The 21363-nt window shown below is 40.4% G+C and overlaps 1 protein-coding gene across 4 annotated transcripts in view; it reads left to right on the top strand.

The window, feature by feature from the left end:
* CycT (Cyclin T) overlaps positions 1 to 21363 on the top strand; it is an 85492-nt gene that overhangs the window by 50698 nt on the left and 13431 nt on the right. The window contains exons 8-10 of one of the 4 annotated variants that reach the window (XR_010953945.1): positions 15883 to 16943; positions 17621 to 17868; positions 19938 to 20022. Coding sequence is in view for 2 of the 4 variants with exons in the window: in XM_067791651.1 (XP_067647752.1) it covers positions 15883 to 16943; positions 17621 to 17842 (1283 nt within the window). In the remaining 2 variants the exon portion in view is untranslated. Of the gene's footprint in view, positions 1 to 15882; positions 16944 to 17620; positions 17869 to 19937; positions 20265 to 21363 lie in introns of those variants that run through there. The other 3 variants (XM_067791651.1, XR_010953946.1, XM_067791652.1) reach the window with 3 other exon arrangements.

Genomic DNA, 21363 nt, shown 5'->3' on the forward strand with positions numbered 1-21363 from the left:
TATCTGTACAAATGTCGGCAATGGCATCTCAACTGGAATCGCATGAGACACAAATAACTGCTTAATTTGAAGCACAAGAGGCACGTATCTCCGAAATATCGGCACAAGTTTCACCGCAGGCATCATTACAGACCTATTCAGAACTGGAAGCGCGTATCGAAGAGAAACTTAACACAGTTTCAAGAACGGTTCAGTGGTCGACAAGATAAAATGGGGGCCGATATTGATGCTTTGAAAGTTCGGATTCAGGAATTACAATTGAATTGGTAAAATCGCCAACGTTTGATCATTATATTGCCGCCAGATCCTCATGAACTAACCGACGAAGAAAGTGATGAAGAGGGTTTGCAAACGTCAACTTTACCAACAGACATTCCTGGGACTATTGAGGTCATGCACCGTAATGCGAATTTGTATGACTATTCTGAATGGGACGATAGTGATGTCGAACCCTTGTGTAGCAAAAGACGACGTTTAAATCAGTCTGACTCACGGACAAAATGGAAAAAATGCACGCCGTCTTACTCCTCCCAGTTTATGAATAAGGATTGCTCATCGCGAAAAGTCGAAGTTATTGAACAGCTACGTAGCCTTTCGCCGGTAGAGATTTTTGAAAAAATATTTGATGAGGAGGTACTCCATTTGATCAAGCAGAACACTAACCTGTATGCTACCCAAAATAGTAGGCATGACTTCGTACTGGACGATGATGACCTACGGAGATTCTTGGGTATCCTAATACTATCTGGATATCATAGGCTACCACGTGAGCCCCAATATTGGAGTCAGGGCCGTAGAGAGAAAATCCGGGCCCGGGACTAAACAATTTACGGCCCCCTATAAAAAATCCACTAATACATTTGATTAACTTGAATTCGCTCCCAAGGCAGTCGGTTCTATGTACCGGAGCGACTCGGGATTTTTCCCGACCAAGGACTGTCATTTCAGTGTGACCCCATTTAATTTGTTTCGTCCCTCCCACAAATTGTCATCCTCCCAGCAGCTCCTTGCAGCAGGACTGCTACATATTCTCTTACTCCGGGAAGGTATCGAACCCAATCCGGGTCCGTCTCCTGACCCCGGTCCTGAGAAATGGTTTTGCTGCATTTGCCAGAAAAGAATCTTTTTAGGACGGTCATACTCTGTTCAGTGTGTCTCGTGCAAGGGATGGTTGCATCGGACAGGTTGTTCTGGGCTTGATCCCAAAACCCGACGTCCACGTAACTTTTATAAATCTTTTGTGGCTCCTTGCTGCTCACGCCCAAGGGCGGCCCGTAGTCTACGCCTAAGCGCCCCTCCACTACCTTCCAGCAGCCTCGCTGCTCAGCAAGCCACAACAAGTACCCGCTGCTGCTCGCGCCCCACGGCGCCAACAACTCAAACAGCTGATACCACTCATAACTACTACCTTCGTAGTAGAGCTGGTAGCCCCTGCCCCCGTCTTCTTCTCCCCCCCTCTTTTCTGGCAGCAATCGTGCAGGTCAGGGAAACAGACTCTTAGTCCCTACCTCCGTTTGCACCGTCTGCCAGCACAGAATATATAGGTTTGCGACATCCGCTCAATGCAGCTCCTGCCTTGGGTGGTGCCACTTTCCTAGATGTTCTGGTCTCCGCGACGGCAACCCCTCGACGGGTTTCATCGCGCCATGTTGCCAGGTCGCAAACCCAAATCATCCGGGTATCCCAATGCTTGCCCAAGGGCGCCCAGTCCCAAGGCCACAACAGCAATTGCGTCCTGGCCTTCCACAACCTAGGCGTAGTCACCCGTCACTTACCCCTAGAGTGGCGGCGTCACCCCTCATGCACTTCAGAATTCTGCAGTTAAACTGTTCATGAAGCGGCACAACATCCGCATTGCTGCGATTCAAGAGACTAAACTCACAGCAAGATCTGCATTGCAGACCTGCTCTGGGTATAATGTCCACAGGAAGGACCGCGAGAGCGGAAATGGAGGCGGCCTCGCGTTTATTATACACCACTCTGTGCAATATCATATATTTGATCCTGGCATCGACCGCAGGGACAATGTCTTAGAACGTCAAGGCCTATCTGTCCGGTCAGGCGATGCAAATCTAGAAATCATCAGCATCTACATCCCTCCTGTCACCTGTTGCCCCAGTGGATACCGCCCTAAAATCGAGGCCTTACTCACTGGCAACAATCGCATTATCTTAGGCGATTTCAATGCCCATCACGACCTATGGCATTCAAACTTGCGGGCGGACAGTAGTGGTGAGATGTTGGCGGATCAAATAGAAGAAACGACGTTCTGCACAATAAACGGAGACGCCCCCACACGTATGGTAGGAAGCTGTCATAGCTCGCCAGATATCTCAATCGTGAGCGCAGAACTCGTAAACTGCGTCAACTGGCAGCCGATGGTAACATTGGCATCCGACCACCTGCCCATACTTATTTCGTTCGAGCGTACCGCCGACTTCATCGTCACCGAAAAACGCACTTTCATAAACTTCAAAAAAGGAAAGTGGGAAGAATATAAATCTGCAACAGACAGCAGCTTTGCTGCCCTCCCTATCCCGACTGATGCCCGCCAAGGGGAGCGTGCCTTTCGTAAGGTCATTGAATCCGCCTCGGCACATTTCATTCCCGCCGGGAGAATTCCCGAAATCCGGCCCACTTCGCGGCGGAGGCCGCGAGCTTAGTGAGGGAACGCGACCTTATAAGACAGCTTGATCCAGGCGACCCCCAAATAAGGGATATAAACCAACGCATCAGATTGCTTGTGGACGAACACAAACGGGCGAAATGGGAAGAGCACCTAAGAGGTTGTAACCTCTCTACCGGTGTAGGTAAACTTTGGTCCACCGTAAAGTCCCTATCGAATCCGACTAAGCACAAAGACAAAGTTTCCATCGCCTTTGGCGATAAGGTGCTGGCGGATGCGGAAAAATGCGCGAGCGCTTTCTGCCGACAATATATAATGCATCCTACGGTCGACAAAGATAGACGGAGAGCCAATAGACACGCACATAAACACAAATTCAGCGCGTCACCAATCACCATCACCGCTAGAGAGGTTGAGGACGCCATTGGTCGCGCTAAACCATCCAAAGCAGTGGGCCCAGACGGCATAGCCATGCCGATGCTTAAAAACCTAGGGAAAGAGGGTTTCAAATATTTAGCGCATGTCTTCAAGCTGTCTCTCTCCACCTTTGCCATACCCGAGAAATGGAAAATGGCCAAGGTGGTCCCGCTACTAAAGCCTGGGAAACCAGCTAACGTAGGTGAGTCATATAGTCCGATATCTCTCCTATCGCCAGTGGCAAAGACGCTTGAAGCCATTTTGCTCCCTTATTTCCCAGCACATTTGCAGCTAGCCCCTCATCAGCATGGCTTCAGAAAACTCTATAGCACTACCTCCGCGCTAAATGTCATTAGCACCCAGATAAATTGCGGTTTGAATCAATACCCCACCATAGAACAGTACTCGTAGCGCTAGACCTATCAAAAGCCTTTGATACGGTCAACCATGGCTCATTACTGCAAGACCTGGAAGGGTCTACCCTTCCCCCATGTCTTAAAAGGTGGACCGCAAATTATCTGGGTGGTCGGCAGGCATCGGTGCAATTCAGAAACGAAACATCAAAACTAAGGAGAATTAAACAAGGGGTGCCACAGGGTGGTGTCCTATCCCCACTTTTGTTTAATTTCTACATATCTAAGCTACCTTCACCACCGGAAGGAGTCACAATCGTTTCCCACGCCGATGACTGCACAATAATGGCCACAGGCCCAGGCCCAGAGATCGATGAGCTATGCAATAAAATAAACGGCTATCTCCCTGATCTCTCCAGTTTTTTCGCCTTGCGAAACCTGGCATTGTCACCGACTAAATCTTCCGCGACCTTATTTACAACATGGATGCCCCAAATGTCGACCATATTGAACATCCACGTCGATGGCACTACGCTACCGACTGTCCTACACCCCAAAATCTTGGGTGTGACGTTTGATCAGGATCTACATTTTGGTGCGCACGCAACCGCAGTTGTTCCGAGAATTCAGAGCCGTAATAAAATCCTCAAATCCCTTGCTGGCAGTACCTGGGGAAAAGATAAAGAAACGCTCATGACCACATACAAAGCAATTAGCCAGCCGATTACGTGCTACGCGTCACCCATATGGTCGCCAAGCCTAAAAACTACCCACTGGAAGAAACTACAGACCTGCCAAAATACTGCTCTCAGAATCGCCACGGGCTGTCTTCTTATGTCCCCAGAACACCATCTGCATAATGAGGCGAGAATACTCCCTATCAGGGAGAGAAATGAGATGCTGCCCAAACAGTTTCTGTTGAATACCCAGAAACCTGGGCATCCCAACAGACATCTGATTGACGAACCAGCACCGCCTAGGGGCCTAAGGAGTCATCTCCGTAAGCATTTTGAGGAAATACGGCACCTGAGAACCCAGCCGTATGAAGCGAAAAAAACACAAGCAGGTCCTTGGTGAACTCCATAGACAGGCGTCGGACCTTTATGTCGGGAATTGCCCGGTGAATCCAGTACTTGAAGAAAAATATCCAGAACTCGCGGAAGAGGAACGCATACTCCCCAGGGAAACGCGTGTCACTCTTGCTCAACTTCGTTCTGGATACTGTAACAGGTTAAACTCTTACCTATCCAGAATCAACCCCGACATACAAAATGTATGCCCCGCTTGCAATGTGTCCCCACATGACACCAACCATCTCTTTAATTGTAATGTGGAACCAACGCCTCTAACACCCCTTTCCTTATGATCCACCCCTGTTGAAACGGCAAGTTTCTTTGGACTCCCGTTAGAGGATATTGATGACAATTTGTGATCGGTCGCGGCTATTAGGTGGGGCGAGCATTGCTACAACAACAACAACATTAACTTGAATTAATCACGTCTCATTCATGAATCATTATTGATGGATTACATCAAAAAAAATTTACCACATCAACTAAATGATTTTTGGACTAAGAGCTGACGTAGAAATAAAATCCTTTTTTAACAGCCACATATTTTTTCAAATAATCTTTTCTAGTTATTTGGTAACATTTTAATACATTTCTGATAAATTTAATGATGATTATAAATTTAGTTATTCAATATAGAAAGTTCGGATATCAAAGAGTGGCTTTACTTGCATTTTCGCTGTAAAATGTTTATAATAATATCAAAATTTAACTGTCTTGTCAAAACGGATTCAACACAAAGCGTGGGAAGTCCGGAAACTCGCTCTTGAGATGAACACGATCTATGAAAGTTTTTGATTTTTTAAAGGACGCTGAAGGAACGTTCTGCACTAACCACAGTGACAGGTATAGTGCAAAAGATACGTAAAACAACACAAATGTTGGGGAAAATCGTATACCTACAGATTTTGAACATATGTAGATGGCATTTCGCAATTCCAATGGTGACAGACCTTTATCAAAATTTGCTTCGTATATGTGTTTCAAGTGAATTATTTCGCATTAGAAGCTTTGAGAAATGTCCGACTTGTATTTTTTTGCTGCGCTTGCCCGAACCGTAGATTCATCCATGTCTTAAAAATGCCACAAAAAGGAAAACGTCTCGCTCAAATTTCTCATAGCTGCAAATCGTTCAGTAATGCCAGTGATTACCAAATTAACGATCACCAGGAATGTATTGGTTTTAAAATCACACTCTGAATCATCCCTAATCATCTCATTTAAATTATCTTCAGAACGTCTTTTGGGTTTTCTCTTTCGAATGCCCGCAAACTTTGGCGAGATGTTCAACTGAATAGCAACTGTTTTGCATTCGTTTAAAATTGTTTCCCATTGGTTCCTGATCAACTTCAAACCAGCTAATAAGGCATCTAGATGTCGGAACTCAACATCTATGGTGGCGTCTCTAGCTTGGAGGACTACGTTTCTTTCATTAATGGTAGTCAGTATTTTGAACCAAATTGGGAACAGCAAGATACATTTGAACTTGTTGATGTACTTGAGAATGCCGGTAACATCGCCGTATGCTTGCGCAGTCAAATTTGGCTTTTTGCTGAAAGACTATGAAGAGAGCTCGGTACATTTTTTTGAGGATGTTCCATTGTTGTGGAGTGCTGCTGAAAATAGTAAAACATTTTTGTACAACTCCGAAGAAAGTAATTGCAGCCGTACAACATTCTGCAGCATCAACACCACATAAATTGAGGCTGTGGGTTGAACAAGGCGAGTAATCAGCATTCGAGTTTTTGTCGAGAATGTGACGTAGTGCTCCGTTGTAAGCTCCTTTCATATTGGCGCCGTTATCGTACCCTTGTGCACGACAATCTTCAATCAAGTATGGCAAATTAGATCAGCGATTTTCTGACCAGTTTTTTTGGTTACAAATCACGAAAGCCAAAGACCGTTCTTGATTTGTAAAACTTGTTACTTTCAAATTGAAATGGAGTTAGCGCAAAATGAACGTAGTCAACGTGGCTAGCATCAGGCATAGCAAAATACTTGGCTTTCTTGCCTTGATCTAATATAGCTTCCTTCACGTGCTTTGCACAAATTTCTATAAACTCGTTCTGAATGTCTGGGGAAAGATAGTGAACTTGTAAACGTTTGTGCTGCTGTTGTGAAATCCTAACTTTCCCCAAATGATCTCCAAGTGTGGGATCATAATGGCTTATGAGATCTTAGATGCCCAAAAAATGTCCATCGTTTCGTTCACCAAGATATATACCTTCGCCTTGAAAGTTAGATCTCTTTCACCCAAAAATAAGATAGTGTCCAAAATTCTATATAAAATTTTTTTCCACTTTTGAGTTTCAATGATTAGCTGTTCATTGATAAGTGTATCAATTGTAGCCTCCTTCTGAATTAGATTTTGAAAGATCGCCATTGAATATAACATTTAATGTGATCTTGAGTATTTTTAATGTGATCTTGAGTATATTTCCATACCTGGAATTTCGAATATCCGCCAGGACAACAAATTTTAGATCGATTTAAAGTATTGGTGCTTAACAGACGACATGGAAGGCAATAAAAAGCATTGCTACTGGCACTCCACACCAACCAGACACGCTCCACTTTCTCTCCATTTGGCAAGATTCTGTTTAACAACGAGGTAGGAAATACCTCTTCATGACGACACGTGGAAAAATAACAGGACACTTTTGATGACCTGGACGAATTATTTCGTTGACGACTGCAAAAACCTATTATTCACGATACCGATGTCGAAGTCGTTTAAATAATCTGGACTTTGATACAGAGTTGGTGGTATTGTTGCAAGACTTTTTGAAGATGAACCTTCATCAGTCTCACCACGAAACATTACGATTTCGGATTCATGTAAACATACATTTTTGTTTGATGTTTTTGTTGTCTCCTCAGGCCCAGGCAAAAAATCATTATCAGTATTCGTTGCTTTTGAAATCCGGCTTGAAATTTGCATACGGAACAACTAAGGACTCCTGAATTAAAAAAAAATTCTTAGTACCTCTAAATCGCAGGCCCCCCTGAGAAACACATTCATTAGAGGATTCTAGAAGAAGAAACGTCTAGAAATTTGGGCAGAGAGTATAAAAGCAGCAGAAGCTGAGTAGTCCGAAATCAGTTTGATTTAAGCACGCTATTGGTTGCGAAATATAAGTGTTATTGTGAAGTACTCTAATAAAGACCATTTTGCATTATTGAATATTGGAATTATTTATTCAACAGTTTAGCGATACGAACGTTAGTAGAAGGTTGCAAATAAGCGGAATTGCACTAAACTCGTTACAATTGGTGTCAGAAGAGGAATTGTTGAATAAATTCCGATTGCGAATACAACTTGGACATGGCAAAGTTGGGTGAATTGAGGATCCAGCAACTGAAGAATGAGTTGGAGAGCCGTGGATTGAATACAACCGCCAATAAAGTCGAACTTCAGGCACGACTACGAGACGCTATGGAGTCGGAAGGAATTAATGTGGACGATGGTGTCTTTCATCCTAATGGGGACGGGACGACAACAAAAATTGAAGAGAAAAACGAAACATCGCAAACAGTTACGAGCACAGACTTGAGCATGATTTTGGCTGCAATATCTGCTCAAACATCGACAGTGGCATCTCAACTGGAATCCCAGGAGAACCGTATAACATCCAAGATGGAAGCACAAGAAACGCGTATTTCAGAAATGTCGACACAGATTACATCCAAGATGGAAACTCAACTGGATGAACAGAAGACATATATGGCATCCCAACTGGAATCGCAGCAGACATGCATAACATCCAAGATTGAGGCACAAGAGGCACGAATATCCGAAATGTCGGCGCAAATTTCAGCGCATATATCATCGCAGATCTCTGCTCAACTGGAAGAGCAAGAAGGACGTATTTCCTCGAAGTTGGAGGCGCAAGATACAAAAATTTTACAACTCGAAGACAAAATTGATGCCGAGATTGAAACATTGAGAGGTCGTATACAGGAGTTGCAAATAAATCGGCCAGCAGTTTCAGCGAGTAATCCAAAGGTAAAAACATCATCCTTTGACGGTTCTGTTCCTTTCCAGGTGTTTAAACTTCAGTTTGAGAAGACCGCAACAGTGAACAACTGGAATGCTGAAGATAAAGTTGCAGCTCTATTCGTAGCATTGAAGGGGCCAGCAGCCGAAATCCTACAGACGATTCCCGAAGGAGAGGAACAACTATGAAGCATTTATGGCTGCTGTAGAACGACGTTACGGAAGCAAACATAGGAAACAAATCTACCAAATAGAATTACAAAACCGCTACCAAAAATCTAACGAGACTTTGCAGGAGTTTGCTTCAGACATTGAAAGATTGGCTCATCTTGCAAATGCGGACGCACCTGTGGAATACACTGAAAGGGTAAAGATTCAGAGTTTTATAAATGGCATACGGGGCGTCGAAACAAAGCGAGCTACATACGCAAGCCCAGCAAACATTTGCTGAAACAGTGTCCCATTCAATAACTCAGGAAAATGCCTCACTTTGGAGTAGGCCGGAATACAAAGCTCATCCCGTGGAAGCGGAAAGGCCAGACTGGGTAGACACAATTTTGGAAGCATTAAAAGGAACGCAGCGGAAATACGATGGTGCCACCAAATGCTTTAAATGTGAAAAGCCAGGGCATATTGCACGTCATTGCAGTACCAATCCTAACAGTTGCAGCAATGTGGGTGGCCGTAAACGCAGAGCTGAACGAGATGAGCAAATCTCCAAATCCACTCAATCGTTAAACTAAAGCGAGTCAGCCGCAAGGGGCGACAGCTGGCTCCCGCAATTGAATGCCCCATAATCTCTATCTCGCAGATTGGAAGAAGATCGAGCAATCTTACTGTCAGAGGACATGTGGATGGAAAGGAACGTTACTGCATCTCATTCCATCATTCGAGCAGATTTAGTCAACAAGAAGATAAGACCATTGCATGGAGCAAGATTGCGTGCCACTGGAGAAGACACCACGGTTCTAGGAGAAGTAGCATGTGAAGTCGCAATTGGGAACGTCACGGTAGTACACAATTTTATAGTGGCAGAGATTGTTGATGAAATCATAATTGGAGTGGACTTCTTAATCGACCAGGGCATCAAGATCGACATGCAAAGCAAGATGATGCGGTATAAGAACAGGGATGTGCCACTTAATTTCGGTTACGAGAGAGGCTACAGCAGTAAACGAGTGCTGGTGGAAGAGAGTCAGCAAATACTACCAAAATCACAAGCAGTCATTTGGGCAAAGGTTGATGGAGCTTGTGGGACAAACAAATTGTGGGTTGCCGAAGCAGCAAACAAATCAGCACCGAACGTACTTGTAGGAAAAACCCTGGCTATGACAAGGCAAGATGGACGTATTCCGGTAAGAGTACTCAGTGAATTCAAGTCACCACGCAAACCAAATCACGGCATGGACGGAGAGGCTAGAGGAAGCCTATCAGAGTAAGGCAAAACAACTGCTCCTAAAGTACGCGAACATATTTGACCACGATGGCTCCAAACCAGGTCGCACCAATGTTGTGAAACATCATCCAAAGAATAGCTGGTGCTGGTCTGAAACTTAGTCCCAAAGTGTTCTCAGTTCAAGAAGCAAGTTAGTTACTTGGGTCATAAAGTAACGACGGAGGGCATCTGCACCGCGAATGAAAAGATAGAAGCAGTGAAGGATTGGCCAAGACCACAGAATTTGCATGAATTGAGAAGTTTCCTTGGGCTGTGCACATTAGGGCGGGTCGATTTAAAAATCGCTCATTGCTCTGTGAAAATCGTATTCTAGGGATCAAAATAAGAAACTTTGCCGAAGGAACCATACCTCTAAAACGAATTCTGATGACCCCCCCTTTGGATATGATTTTCACAGAGCAATGGGCGATTTTTTTGCTTCCCGACAAATCGACCCGGCCTAGTGCACATACTACCGGCGATTTGTACCAAATTTTTCCAGCGTAGCCCATAGCCTCCACGTACAAAAAAAATAAAGGTTATGAATGGAAAAAGGACCAAGAAGTAGCTTTCCAAAAATTGAAAAAGCGTTTGTGCACTGCCCCAATTTTAGCATATCCGATTCCAGGAGCAACGTTTATTCTAGATACAGATGCGAGCGGATATGCTTTAGGAGGCGTTTTGTCACAACTGGTTGATGGACAGGAGAAGGTAGTTGCATATTACAGCCGTTCAATTGGAAAACCAGAGAGGAACTACTGCGTTACACGGAGAGAGCTGTTGGCATTGGTAGAGTGCATTAAACATTTTCACAAATACCTCTACGGCCAGCGAATTCGCGTCAGGACAGATCACGCAGCGTTGAAATGGCTTCTGCAGTTCCGTAATCCGGAAGGACAATTGGCACGGTGGATCGAGTGGCTACAAAGCTATGACTTCTATTGAGCATCGGAAAGGTAGTACCCATGGGAATGCCGATGCAGTGTCACGAAGACAATGTAGTTTGGAATGCAAGCACTGTTCAAAGGCCGAGGATAAAGAAGACATTATAGATGTCCGGCTAATGACTATAACGTGTGTGGATGAATGGGACAAGGAACAACTAAGGAAGTGTCAGCTAGAAGATACAGATCTGTCACATGTTATGCAAGGGCTCGAACGAAACGAAAGACCAAATAGAGAGGAGATGTCAGCAGAGAGTCCCATTGCGAAGTCATATTGGGTACAGTGGAACAGTTAAGAGTTGATACCGGTTGCTTGCATCGAGTATGGAAGAGTGAAAATGGTCAATGTAAGAGGAACCTGATAGTTGTTCCCAGAAAGAGGATTCCTGACGTGCTCAGCGAGCTGCATACCGGCCCAAGCGGAGGTCATCTTGGAATCACGAAGACGCTCGAGAAGATTAAACAGAGATTCTATTGGGTTGGTTGCCGTCAGTCGGTCACTGAGTGGATTGCAAACTGCGAGGTTTGCAGCAGAGCGAAAGGGCCCAAAACCCGAAGTCATGGCCAGATGAAACAGTACAACTCAGGTGCACCATTTGAAAGGATCGCCATGGATGTCGCAGGTCCATTTCCCATTAGCAACCGCGGAAACAAATACGTACTGGTGGTTATGGATTATTTTAGTAAATGGCCAGAGGTATACCCAATCCCAAACCAAGAAGCGGGAACACTAGCAGAAGTGGTTACAAACGATTGGGTTGCAAGATATGGTGTACCAATGGAGTTACATTCTGACCAAGGCAGGAATTTTGAATCAGCTGTGTTCCAAGAAATGTGTAAGAAGTTGGGCATTCGAAAAACACGGACAACTGCATTGCATCGTCAGACCGATGGTATGGTGGAACGTTTCAATAGAACATTGGAGGAGCACTTAAGGAAAGTAGTGGACAAGCTACATAAAGAGTGGGATACACGCATACCATTATTCTTGATGGCTTACCGATCGGCAGTGCATGAGACAACGGGCCAAACTCCCGCAAAAGTAATTTTTGACAATGACCTTCGACTGCCAGCTGATTTGAAGTTTGGGACAAATGCTGATGCGGAGAGAAATTCCAAGAAATCCACTGGTGTCTTGGAGGAAGAGCTGAGGGAAATACATGATCTTGTAAGACAACGAACCAAGATTATAAGTGACAAGATGAACGCCAGATATGATAAAGCAATTCGAAAGGTTTTCAAGAAGGAGATTTGGTGCTGCCATACAACCCACAACGAAAAAAAGGTTTGTCACCGAAATTGCAGTGTAATTGGGAAGGCCCATACAAAGTTATAAAACGAATCAACGATGTAGTTTACCGCATACAAACCATTGGCAAACCACGAAACAAAATTAAAGTGGTTCATTTGAAAAGGCTGGCAGCGTGTAGACCGGAAAAAGACTTAGGTGGAGAGCAGTGTGACGAATATTAGTAACACTAAGTGATACTCACATCACTAATCTGATACTAAGTAAATAAAGCCACAACAACAATAAAGCGAGCTGCCACATTTGTATGTACGTAAACAAATTAATCATGTACACACATATATACAAGCAGCAGAGAGATTCTCACAAACGCATGTCATCATCAGCTACATTTGCTCACAAATACACACGCATATGGTTACACACTGCAAATACACGCGCGTATGGCTAGTGACCAGGTAGAGGATTCTAGATGAAGAAACGTCAGAAGCTGAGTAGTCCGAAATCAGTTTGATTTAAGCACGCTATTTGTTGCGAAGTACAAGTGTTATTGTGAAGTACTCTAATAAATACCATTTTGCATTACAAACCTCTTCTTTTGAGGCAGTGCAGAACTAACTTCGAATTAAATAAACCTTTTCGGTGTTTGTGTCATGACTTGAACTCTCATTCGAATTCATATGATATAACGGATTCACTTTTTACTATAAAGAAAACTGTGCTATCCTATCTTAACTCGTAACAAAATAAATAAAAAAAATCTTTATATGCTAAAAGCGTTAACTTATTTAACAATTTACTATATGTATAATTTCCAACTCTTATGTATAATACTCAGCTGGTGATTTTTATTCTGTAGCTGAGCAGTTTTATATCACGACGCTTAACAAACCTCCGCCTATCAACAACTCGACAAAAACAAAATCCGTGCGTCATGCGGATGCGCCCCTCGTGTCGGTTGGGCGGGCTTTGGAGGGTATTAATCCTAGGGAGAACAGTAATTGGGGAATAGGAATTTCGAATTTTCGAAGTCAGCTGTTTTGCCAGTTGAAATTTTGTTGCGCATTTCTATTTTTGTTTAAGAAATTTAGAAGTTTAATTATTGCTGCGAATTTGTTTAAAATTTATCAATAAAATATAAACAATACACAGCAATGCATTTAATATGATATTGACTGAAATTAGTAATGAATTGGTGCCACAGCAACATCAACAGAGGAGCATAAGAAGAAGACAGCGCGATAACAAAAATCTGCTGGATTAGCCTGCTCGCATTCAGCAAGGCAATTTTTTGGTGACCAAGCAGTTGAACTCTGCTTTCTTCATATGCCAAAATCTATTTAAAGCTTCTTAAAAACACCTTGCGCAATATCTGGATGGCTGCATCAAATTTACTAAGAGCCCTTCCGATGCTTATATACTTTTCGAAAAAGTATTGTGGTAGTTTATTAATGTATTTTATAGCCAATTTGTACAAAATGGTGCTTTTTCGTAAAAGAAACAATTTGCTTAAACTGTTTTGATGCATTATCTTTAATTAAACAAGTGAAAAAAACTCGTAAAAAATGCCAGGGAAATCTCCCTTGCAATCACATTCATAATACCTACTTTCCTCCATTAATCGGGTTTCCCTTTTTCGAACATTGTTCAGAATAAGAGGAAAGGGAGAAGTGGAAAAACTCGCAAAGAATTTTTGTTTAGAATTGGGCTGACTGAAAATTCAGCGTAACACATCACTTGTTCTATTTGTATAACGGGTTTCTGGACTAATTTGGGTACATGTATATATGTACAAAGGATTGTTGAAGAGAACTCACTGTCAATTCTGCATCCAGCAAGATTTTAAAGATTAATTAAGGTTTAATTGTTATATTCAACGATTTCTTATGAAGATACAAAAAACGACATACACTCAGAGAAAAACGCCGTTCTAAAATCCAGCACCACCGGACTCAACTCAAGCTTTTCATGTTCTTACTTTTTTGTTCTTGAAAAACGAACGACCTGTTCTTAAAACAACAACCTTGTTCTTGAACTGACACCATTTTCTTGAAAAAAGAACGGCCGGTCTTAAAATATGAACAAATGTTCTATTAATGAGAACGATGTTCTTAAATCAAGCCCAAGAAAAAAAAAACGGTACAATTCGTGTGCACTACAATGCTAAATACACCATTTGGCACCAGCTATCAAGCAGTTGTAGTGGCCCAGCGGCTATGATGTTGCGCTTGCGATCGTGTTGCGCGAGTTCGATCACCGCCAAACTCGAATTTTTTAAAACAATTTTTTTTTTGTTCTTTTTTTTTAACTCTTATTTTTCGTTCAGTTACATTCACATATCCACAGGTAATTCTCAAACTTATTATGAAATGTTTTAAGTATATATGCAGATTACATCTTTAAATAAGAATAATTTCTCAATAAGAGAAATGTATGAGAAAATGCTTATTATGCATTTTTCTTAAACTTTTGAATTTTTATAACAATTTTTTTGTTGTAAATATTCTTTATTTATGACAAAAATATTGTTATTAATAAAAATTTAATAAATATATTTAAAAAAATACTTTCCCTCCCACCAAAGATCAAGCACGAACCGTTCTTAAATTGAGACCGAAAAATGTTAAATCGGCCCCAAATCGTTCTCGAAGCGTGAGAACGAAAAATCCTAAATCAAGCCCAAGTAGTGCTTGAAATCAGCACAGAAGGTTCACACATCGATACCAAAGTGGTCATAAAATACGAACGGTGTGCTTGGAAAAACTGTTCTTAAAACAAGCCCATCGGTCACAAGTTAAGAAAAAACGTACTAATACCAACTTCCCACCCCTGTCGAATTTGCTAGTTTCCTTGGATTCCCAGTAGAGGACTTTGATGACAATTTGAGATTGAATGGGTCGAAGCACGGTTAACACAACAGCAACAGTTAGATAACTTACCGTTGAGCGTGGAACTAAGAATGAAGTTAGCCGGGCTAGCTAATTTGGTAAAGTGAAAACGCAATGAAAATTAGTCCCAATGTGTAAAAAATCTAGGACTGGGACTATTCGCATATTCGAATATCCGGATATCCCCACGGATATCCGTTGACACGGATAAAATCCGGACGGCATGGATATCCGGTAAATATTCGTTCGTGAAACTATCCGAATATTCAGATGTATGAAGATCCGGTTAATAACCGTATTTCTGGATATCCATTGAAAGCAATCTTTTGATCAATATACATACTGTTTATTTAGCATTAATAAAAAAAAATAAAATTGTTGATGTTTGTAAAATTGTAGCTTTTTAATTTTCGACGTTAATTTAATAATCTACAAACATATTTTGTGAATAATTTTCCGATGTTTGCTTCGTTCAATTCTGTTATGCAGATATTCAACTTATATTCCAATATCCGGACATACGTAAACGCAAAATCCGGATATCCGAACAGTGGATATCCGGTTTTCCATTTACGAATCCGGATAGCCGGATTTTTTGCTTAGCTATCCGGTTATTCGAATATCCGGTTTATCCGGATAGTTAAAAAATTCGGATTCAGTTCACAGGCCTAAAAGAAACGTTAAAGTAGCCAGTTCTTATATATCGCAACTTAAGTGATCACTTCGATTACAGATGATGTAGTGAGCTATGTTGCGGTAGTTCCCTAGTCGTAGCACATTTTTCTTAAGTTTTTGTTTGTTTACTGCCGTTGTACCACATTTCTTAGGTAATCAATTTGGCTTTTTGATATTTTCACCCAAGTCAGTCAGATTTCCTTTAATCGCTTTAATTGCTTTTTACAGGTTTAACTTCAGGTATCAAACGTCCCAACGAGGGAGTCTATAAACAAGAAGAGGAACAAAATAAGATACGAAAACTTGACACTCAGTCCGCATTGTCTTCATACAGTGACATAAAGCCAGCCGAAACTAATAAACTGCATGTGGTCAATGGAATAGAAACCGATCCCGACCTTGTGAGAAGTTTATTGAAAGAAAGTTTATGTCCTCCAAATGCTCTGCTCAAAACGGAACAGTTAGGGGCACCAAGTCTGCAACCTCCAGCTGAGCTATTCGAACCCTCCGCAATGTATGTTCCAACAACTGCTGCAGAAACTTCTCTAAAGCCGTTTACTTTAAATGTTGGTAATGAGCCCACACCAATAGAAACAACCGAGTCAAGTGGTAGCAAAACAGAAAAGAAAAAGAAAAAGGATAAACATAAGCATAAGGAAAAGGATAAATCAAAGGATCGCGAAGAGCGTAAAAAACATAAAAAAGACAAAGACAAGCATAAGGAACGTGATCGAGGAGAAATGGACAGCACAGAGCATGTAAAGATTAAAATATCTAAAGATAAAATTGAAGGCTCTGGTGAATCTTTAAAGATCAAAATACCAAAAGATCGAATAATAAATGACATGAGCAGCAGTTCAGGCAACGCTACTGCTGATATGGGAATTATTATGCATCCAGCACCAGCGTTAAAGATCAAAATTAGTAAAGATAAGTTAGAAAACTATGCGACAGAGTCTTCATCTCATTTGTCCTCACAACAACTACATGCGCTGGCGCAACCGACGACGGGGTTTTATTCTTCATTTGTAACACCTAATAATACATCGAACACAACGTCACACAGTAGTAGCGGTAGTAGTGGTAGCGGAAAAAAGAAAGATCGTGATCGTGACAAGGACCGGGAGCGAGAAAAAGAGAAAAAACGGGCTAGCAATGAAAACGTTAAATCGAATGGTGGTGGATCTTTTCATTCTGCAATAACGTTACAGGGAGTAGCAGGTGGTCCATTGCTTACGCATTTACCACCTACACCGACTGTGCCACCAAAGAGCCAAAACCCTAACAAGGTAAACATTTAAATTTGTATTAAGGTGCTGAAGGACACATTGTTAGTTCTATAAAACATACGACACAGAAATATTCACACATTTTATGTGGGCATTCATGTCAAGTACTTCGGTAAGCGAGTTAGACTTAAATGTGAGGTTATAAAAAACATATTAAAAATATTTTATATATATTTTTTTTTCAATATATGAACATAAACTGCAAACTAAGACATGAATTCTCATAAATAAAATCGACAAATATCATCATACATTAATTAGGTCCAACATAAATCCATCCATTGACTAAAAACGGAACAAGGATTTAAGCACAATCGCCATAACCAAAAACAAATTTAGTCCTAAAATCAGGCTTGCATAATTAATATTCCTTTTATCATCCCTATTGACAATGCATTTCATCACTAACCTATACAGCGCCCGCATTTTAGCTGTAATCCTTTTTCTGAGTCAACCGTTTAGATAAGTGAAATTGCAATCACACATGCACAAACATACCTTTCACATATGTATGTATATATAATAATTCCGAAAACTAAGCGGCAGCGGGCTAACTCTTAATCTAGAATACACAATGAAACGAACTAATACGAATGGTAATGGGTTAAAAGCGAATGCAATATTCCAAACTTTAAATTAAGGTACTAGCTTCAATCCATTTGATAATGATCTTGCAGATGAAACTGTTATCGAATAATATGAACCAACTCTTTGGGGAGTCGCATGATGATGATGACTATGACGATAGTAACAGTGGTCATAAAAATTATGGGGATTATCATAAGAATAGAATTCATAACACGGATACCTTCACATCCAATTCCATCAACTCTACAGGTTCTACGCGTAAAACTTCTGATTATGGGCAAAAGTATTCGCAACATCATATGCAGCGATGATAAACTAAAACATCACAAATAAATTGGTAATAAAATAACGATACAAAGTTAAGAAAAACACACATGTGTGCATACATATCCGGAGCTCAGAGCGAAAACTAACAAAGAAATAACCAGGTTCAGTTTGGAGAGACTGGTAAAATCGATTAGATGTTTCAAAAAATTTACCTGAACTAGAACCAAAATGCATACTCAAACAATCGGCTAAAATTATTTTCATTTTCCTTTGAGCTCATATGTAAACCGCAATTGTTACATATACTTGGTGGGAGGGACGCAACAAATTTAATGGGATTACACTGACAAAAATGACAGCCATTGGTCGGGAAAAAACCCTGCCTTGGGAAGCGCATGTACTTGGTCATAAATGGAAGTATAAATTTACCATAGAAGTATAAATTTACCAATTCGAGGTTAAAAAGTACTTAAAGCCCATCTAGATTGGAAACTTCGTAAAGTAAAGAAGATATTAAACGTCTATAAAATGCGATCTACCTTTGTAGTTTTGTTTCTGATAGCTCCATACAAACAACTATTGTTCAAATTTCAAAATCGCATTATATGTCTTTGCTTAAGGACACATTTTCCGTTGCATTTTGATTTATATAAAACAAGTGTTTAAAATTTGTTTATCTCTTTTTTAGTTTCTCCTTTTGTTGCATTGTCTCGGTGCTCTGAACTATGTTTGAAGTTTAAATTTTTTAGCTCAATGTTAAGTCTACTCAAGTTTGAACGCAAAGTCTATTTAACTTTGTAGTTAGGCTCACCGGAAGCTACTTAAAAATGGATTACAAAATCTCCTAATTTAGTACTGAAATCTGCGGAGAAACATGAAACCGAACTAAAGTAGAGGAAGTAAAACCAAGCATTTACTGTCCTGCATACAGGTTGAGTGCCGGAAATTAATTAAAAGCGCGCACACCTTTCTCTGATAAATATATTTAAAAAAATTACGCCAAAACAATAAAAGGGATAGGGTCTATGATCATCTAAAGTATCAAAATCCATTCCAAGTAAAACTTGTGGTGCTCGTTTTCGCGAAATACCTCGCTTTTACCCTGTTGTTGTTGTTGTTAAGTTAACAGTGCTTCGCCACATTCAATCACAAATTGTCGTCAAAGTTCTCTAAGAATCCAAGAAAACTGGAAGTTTCACCAGGGTGGACCGTAGGGAAGCTGCTTGGTTGGTGTCGACACATCGTATGCAGGACATACGTAGTATGTCGGAGTTCTTTCTGGACAAGTAAGAATTTAACCAGTTACATTCCCGGAAACGCCCTATATTTAGGGCGCATCTCTTTAATTTGGTTTTCATTCCTTTTAAACACAAGACGAATATTGAATTTCTGTATTAAAATTAAATAATAGTCCTATGGTATTTTGTTTATGTAAAGAAGTACTTTGAGTAGCATGTTTTACATCTGGATTACTCAAAAAACAACCCTTTTTCGGGACATCATTGGACAGGTAAATAATTTTCAAATAGCCAAAAGACACAATAAAAAAGGAATAAGGTGACTTACAAAAAAATTTATGAAAAAATTAGGAGAATTGGCATTGTGTTGCAACGTGCACAGATTGCATGGATTGCCCATATAATATGACAAAATATGAAAGACTATGAGAGCACCTCCTTGCAAAATTAAAACATGCACCAGTAACAGCGGTAAAAAAAATGGTGTAGGAAATAACAAAATACTACGAACATTATGAGAAACAGTTGATCAATATTTCCGCGTATTTCTATTTCCTACAAATCGTTGCACGAATACCTTAATCTGCAGGGATTGCATATATTTTTGAATGTGTTCTGATTTCCTTCGCAAGACGAGCGAATCTCCCTATTTTAGTGGCAGAGTCGAACTCACTAATCAGACGTTTAAAATACATAAATTTATATTATGTTAAAAGGCGTTTGAGAAAGCAGTCGGTTCATTCTACAGTGTTCTTTTTCATATGAGCTTTTCTTGGGTATCATAAATGTCTATGTATATTGTGATGTTCTATATGTCAATTTCTATAAAATGATAACATAATGTGCTTTATAGTAAATACTATCCCGGCAACAAATCTAAATATGTATTCTTTTTTTACAGTTTTAAAAGTCACGTTAAACCTGGAAAGACAGACACATTCACACGTACTAATGGTGAACCGCTTCACAGTTTTCATAGATATTAGGTACGTTTTGCTGCTACATAAATGTACGTATAAGGAACCAACAAAGTTGAAAAGTCAATAATAAAAAAATAAAAGATAAAAAATATTTAAACATAAAACATAAAAAAGTTTAAAACATAAAAAAAAATTTAAAAAATGGAGATAGAAAGTAAAGAAAATTGAACCCTAAGTTTAAATTAGTAGAGAAAATTTAATAAAATGTTCAAGCGAGGCACTAATTTCGCCGCTAAATAAGAGAAAAACTGCATAATTTGATTTCTATATGCATTGTTCGTGATACCAAGTACTTCTCGTACCCTGTGCATATGCTATGCCTGGATTCTAAACAGCGATCTACTCATCAAAAGCGAAAAACTGACAGAATTTCCCATAAGCACTTAAGGAGTTTTTAGTTTTGACAATGTCGTCTCGGCGAGTAGGGTGCACACATTGAAAATAACGTGAGTTATGACTGAACACTGATGGCAGAGCAATTTGATCACATTTGCTGTGATTATTCATTCTCGTTTTTCGCGTGCAGATATAGTCGACAATGTTGCTTATTTGTATGATTATTTGTCCCTACTTAGCTAGTTAAACCATATTATTAACTTGCTGTATATATTCTGCAAAATCCAATATTGGTTTTAGTGTCAATATCGACCGCCATTTAAACAAAAAATTATTCACATTTTAATTGAACTCGTTTTTTTTTTATTTCTCACGTTTGCGTGTGGTGTTTACATTAGCATCAGCATTCCTATTTCTCGTCATGTTCAGCTGTTTAGGTACAGCATTAATCAAAGATTCCACGATTCATGTTATCCTAGCTAGTTGCTCCTGTGACAAGAACTGTGGTTCGGTATTAATTGTAAATTATTGATAACAGTGAATGTGAAGTATGCTCAATTGTTTTCACAGTCACTAAGTCACTCCAAATTCTGCTCCGATTTACTGTTATATGTTAGTCGCTGTTACAAAATAACCGGAACACTAATATATGCCAACTTTATAGGTTACTGATTCGTCTATATAGATCGGTCGAATTTAAGTGTGCATAATTACAGATGTCGTGATTTTTGAGTTATCTCCCTTTATATTTTTGAGATATGATAATCCCGGAACAAATACTACGAATATTACTAGGGGTATGTGAAGTAGCACAAGGAAATTTTTCAGTAAAGTTTATTATGAAAACGGTTTTTGGAAAGGCTTTTGCGAGCCAAAAGAAGCTTTACACTATTATTGCTTTTGTAAAAATATTGCTTTTCAATTTTATTATTTACGTGAATCGGGCCAATAGCGCATTTTTGTGTGCGAGGTGAAATTGGAAAACGGTTTAGTTGACATAAGCATTATTTC

The sequence above is a fragment of the Eurosta solidaginis genome, chromosome 5 (genome assembly GCF_040869045.1).
Source record: "Eurosta solidaginis isolate ZX-2024a chromosome 5, ASM4086904v1, whole genome shotgun sequence".
NCBI classification, from domain to species: Eukaryota; Metazoa; Arthropoda; class Insecta; order Diptera; family Tephritidae; genus Eurosta; species Eurosta solidaginis.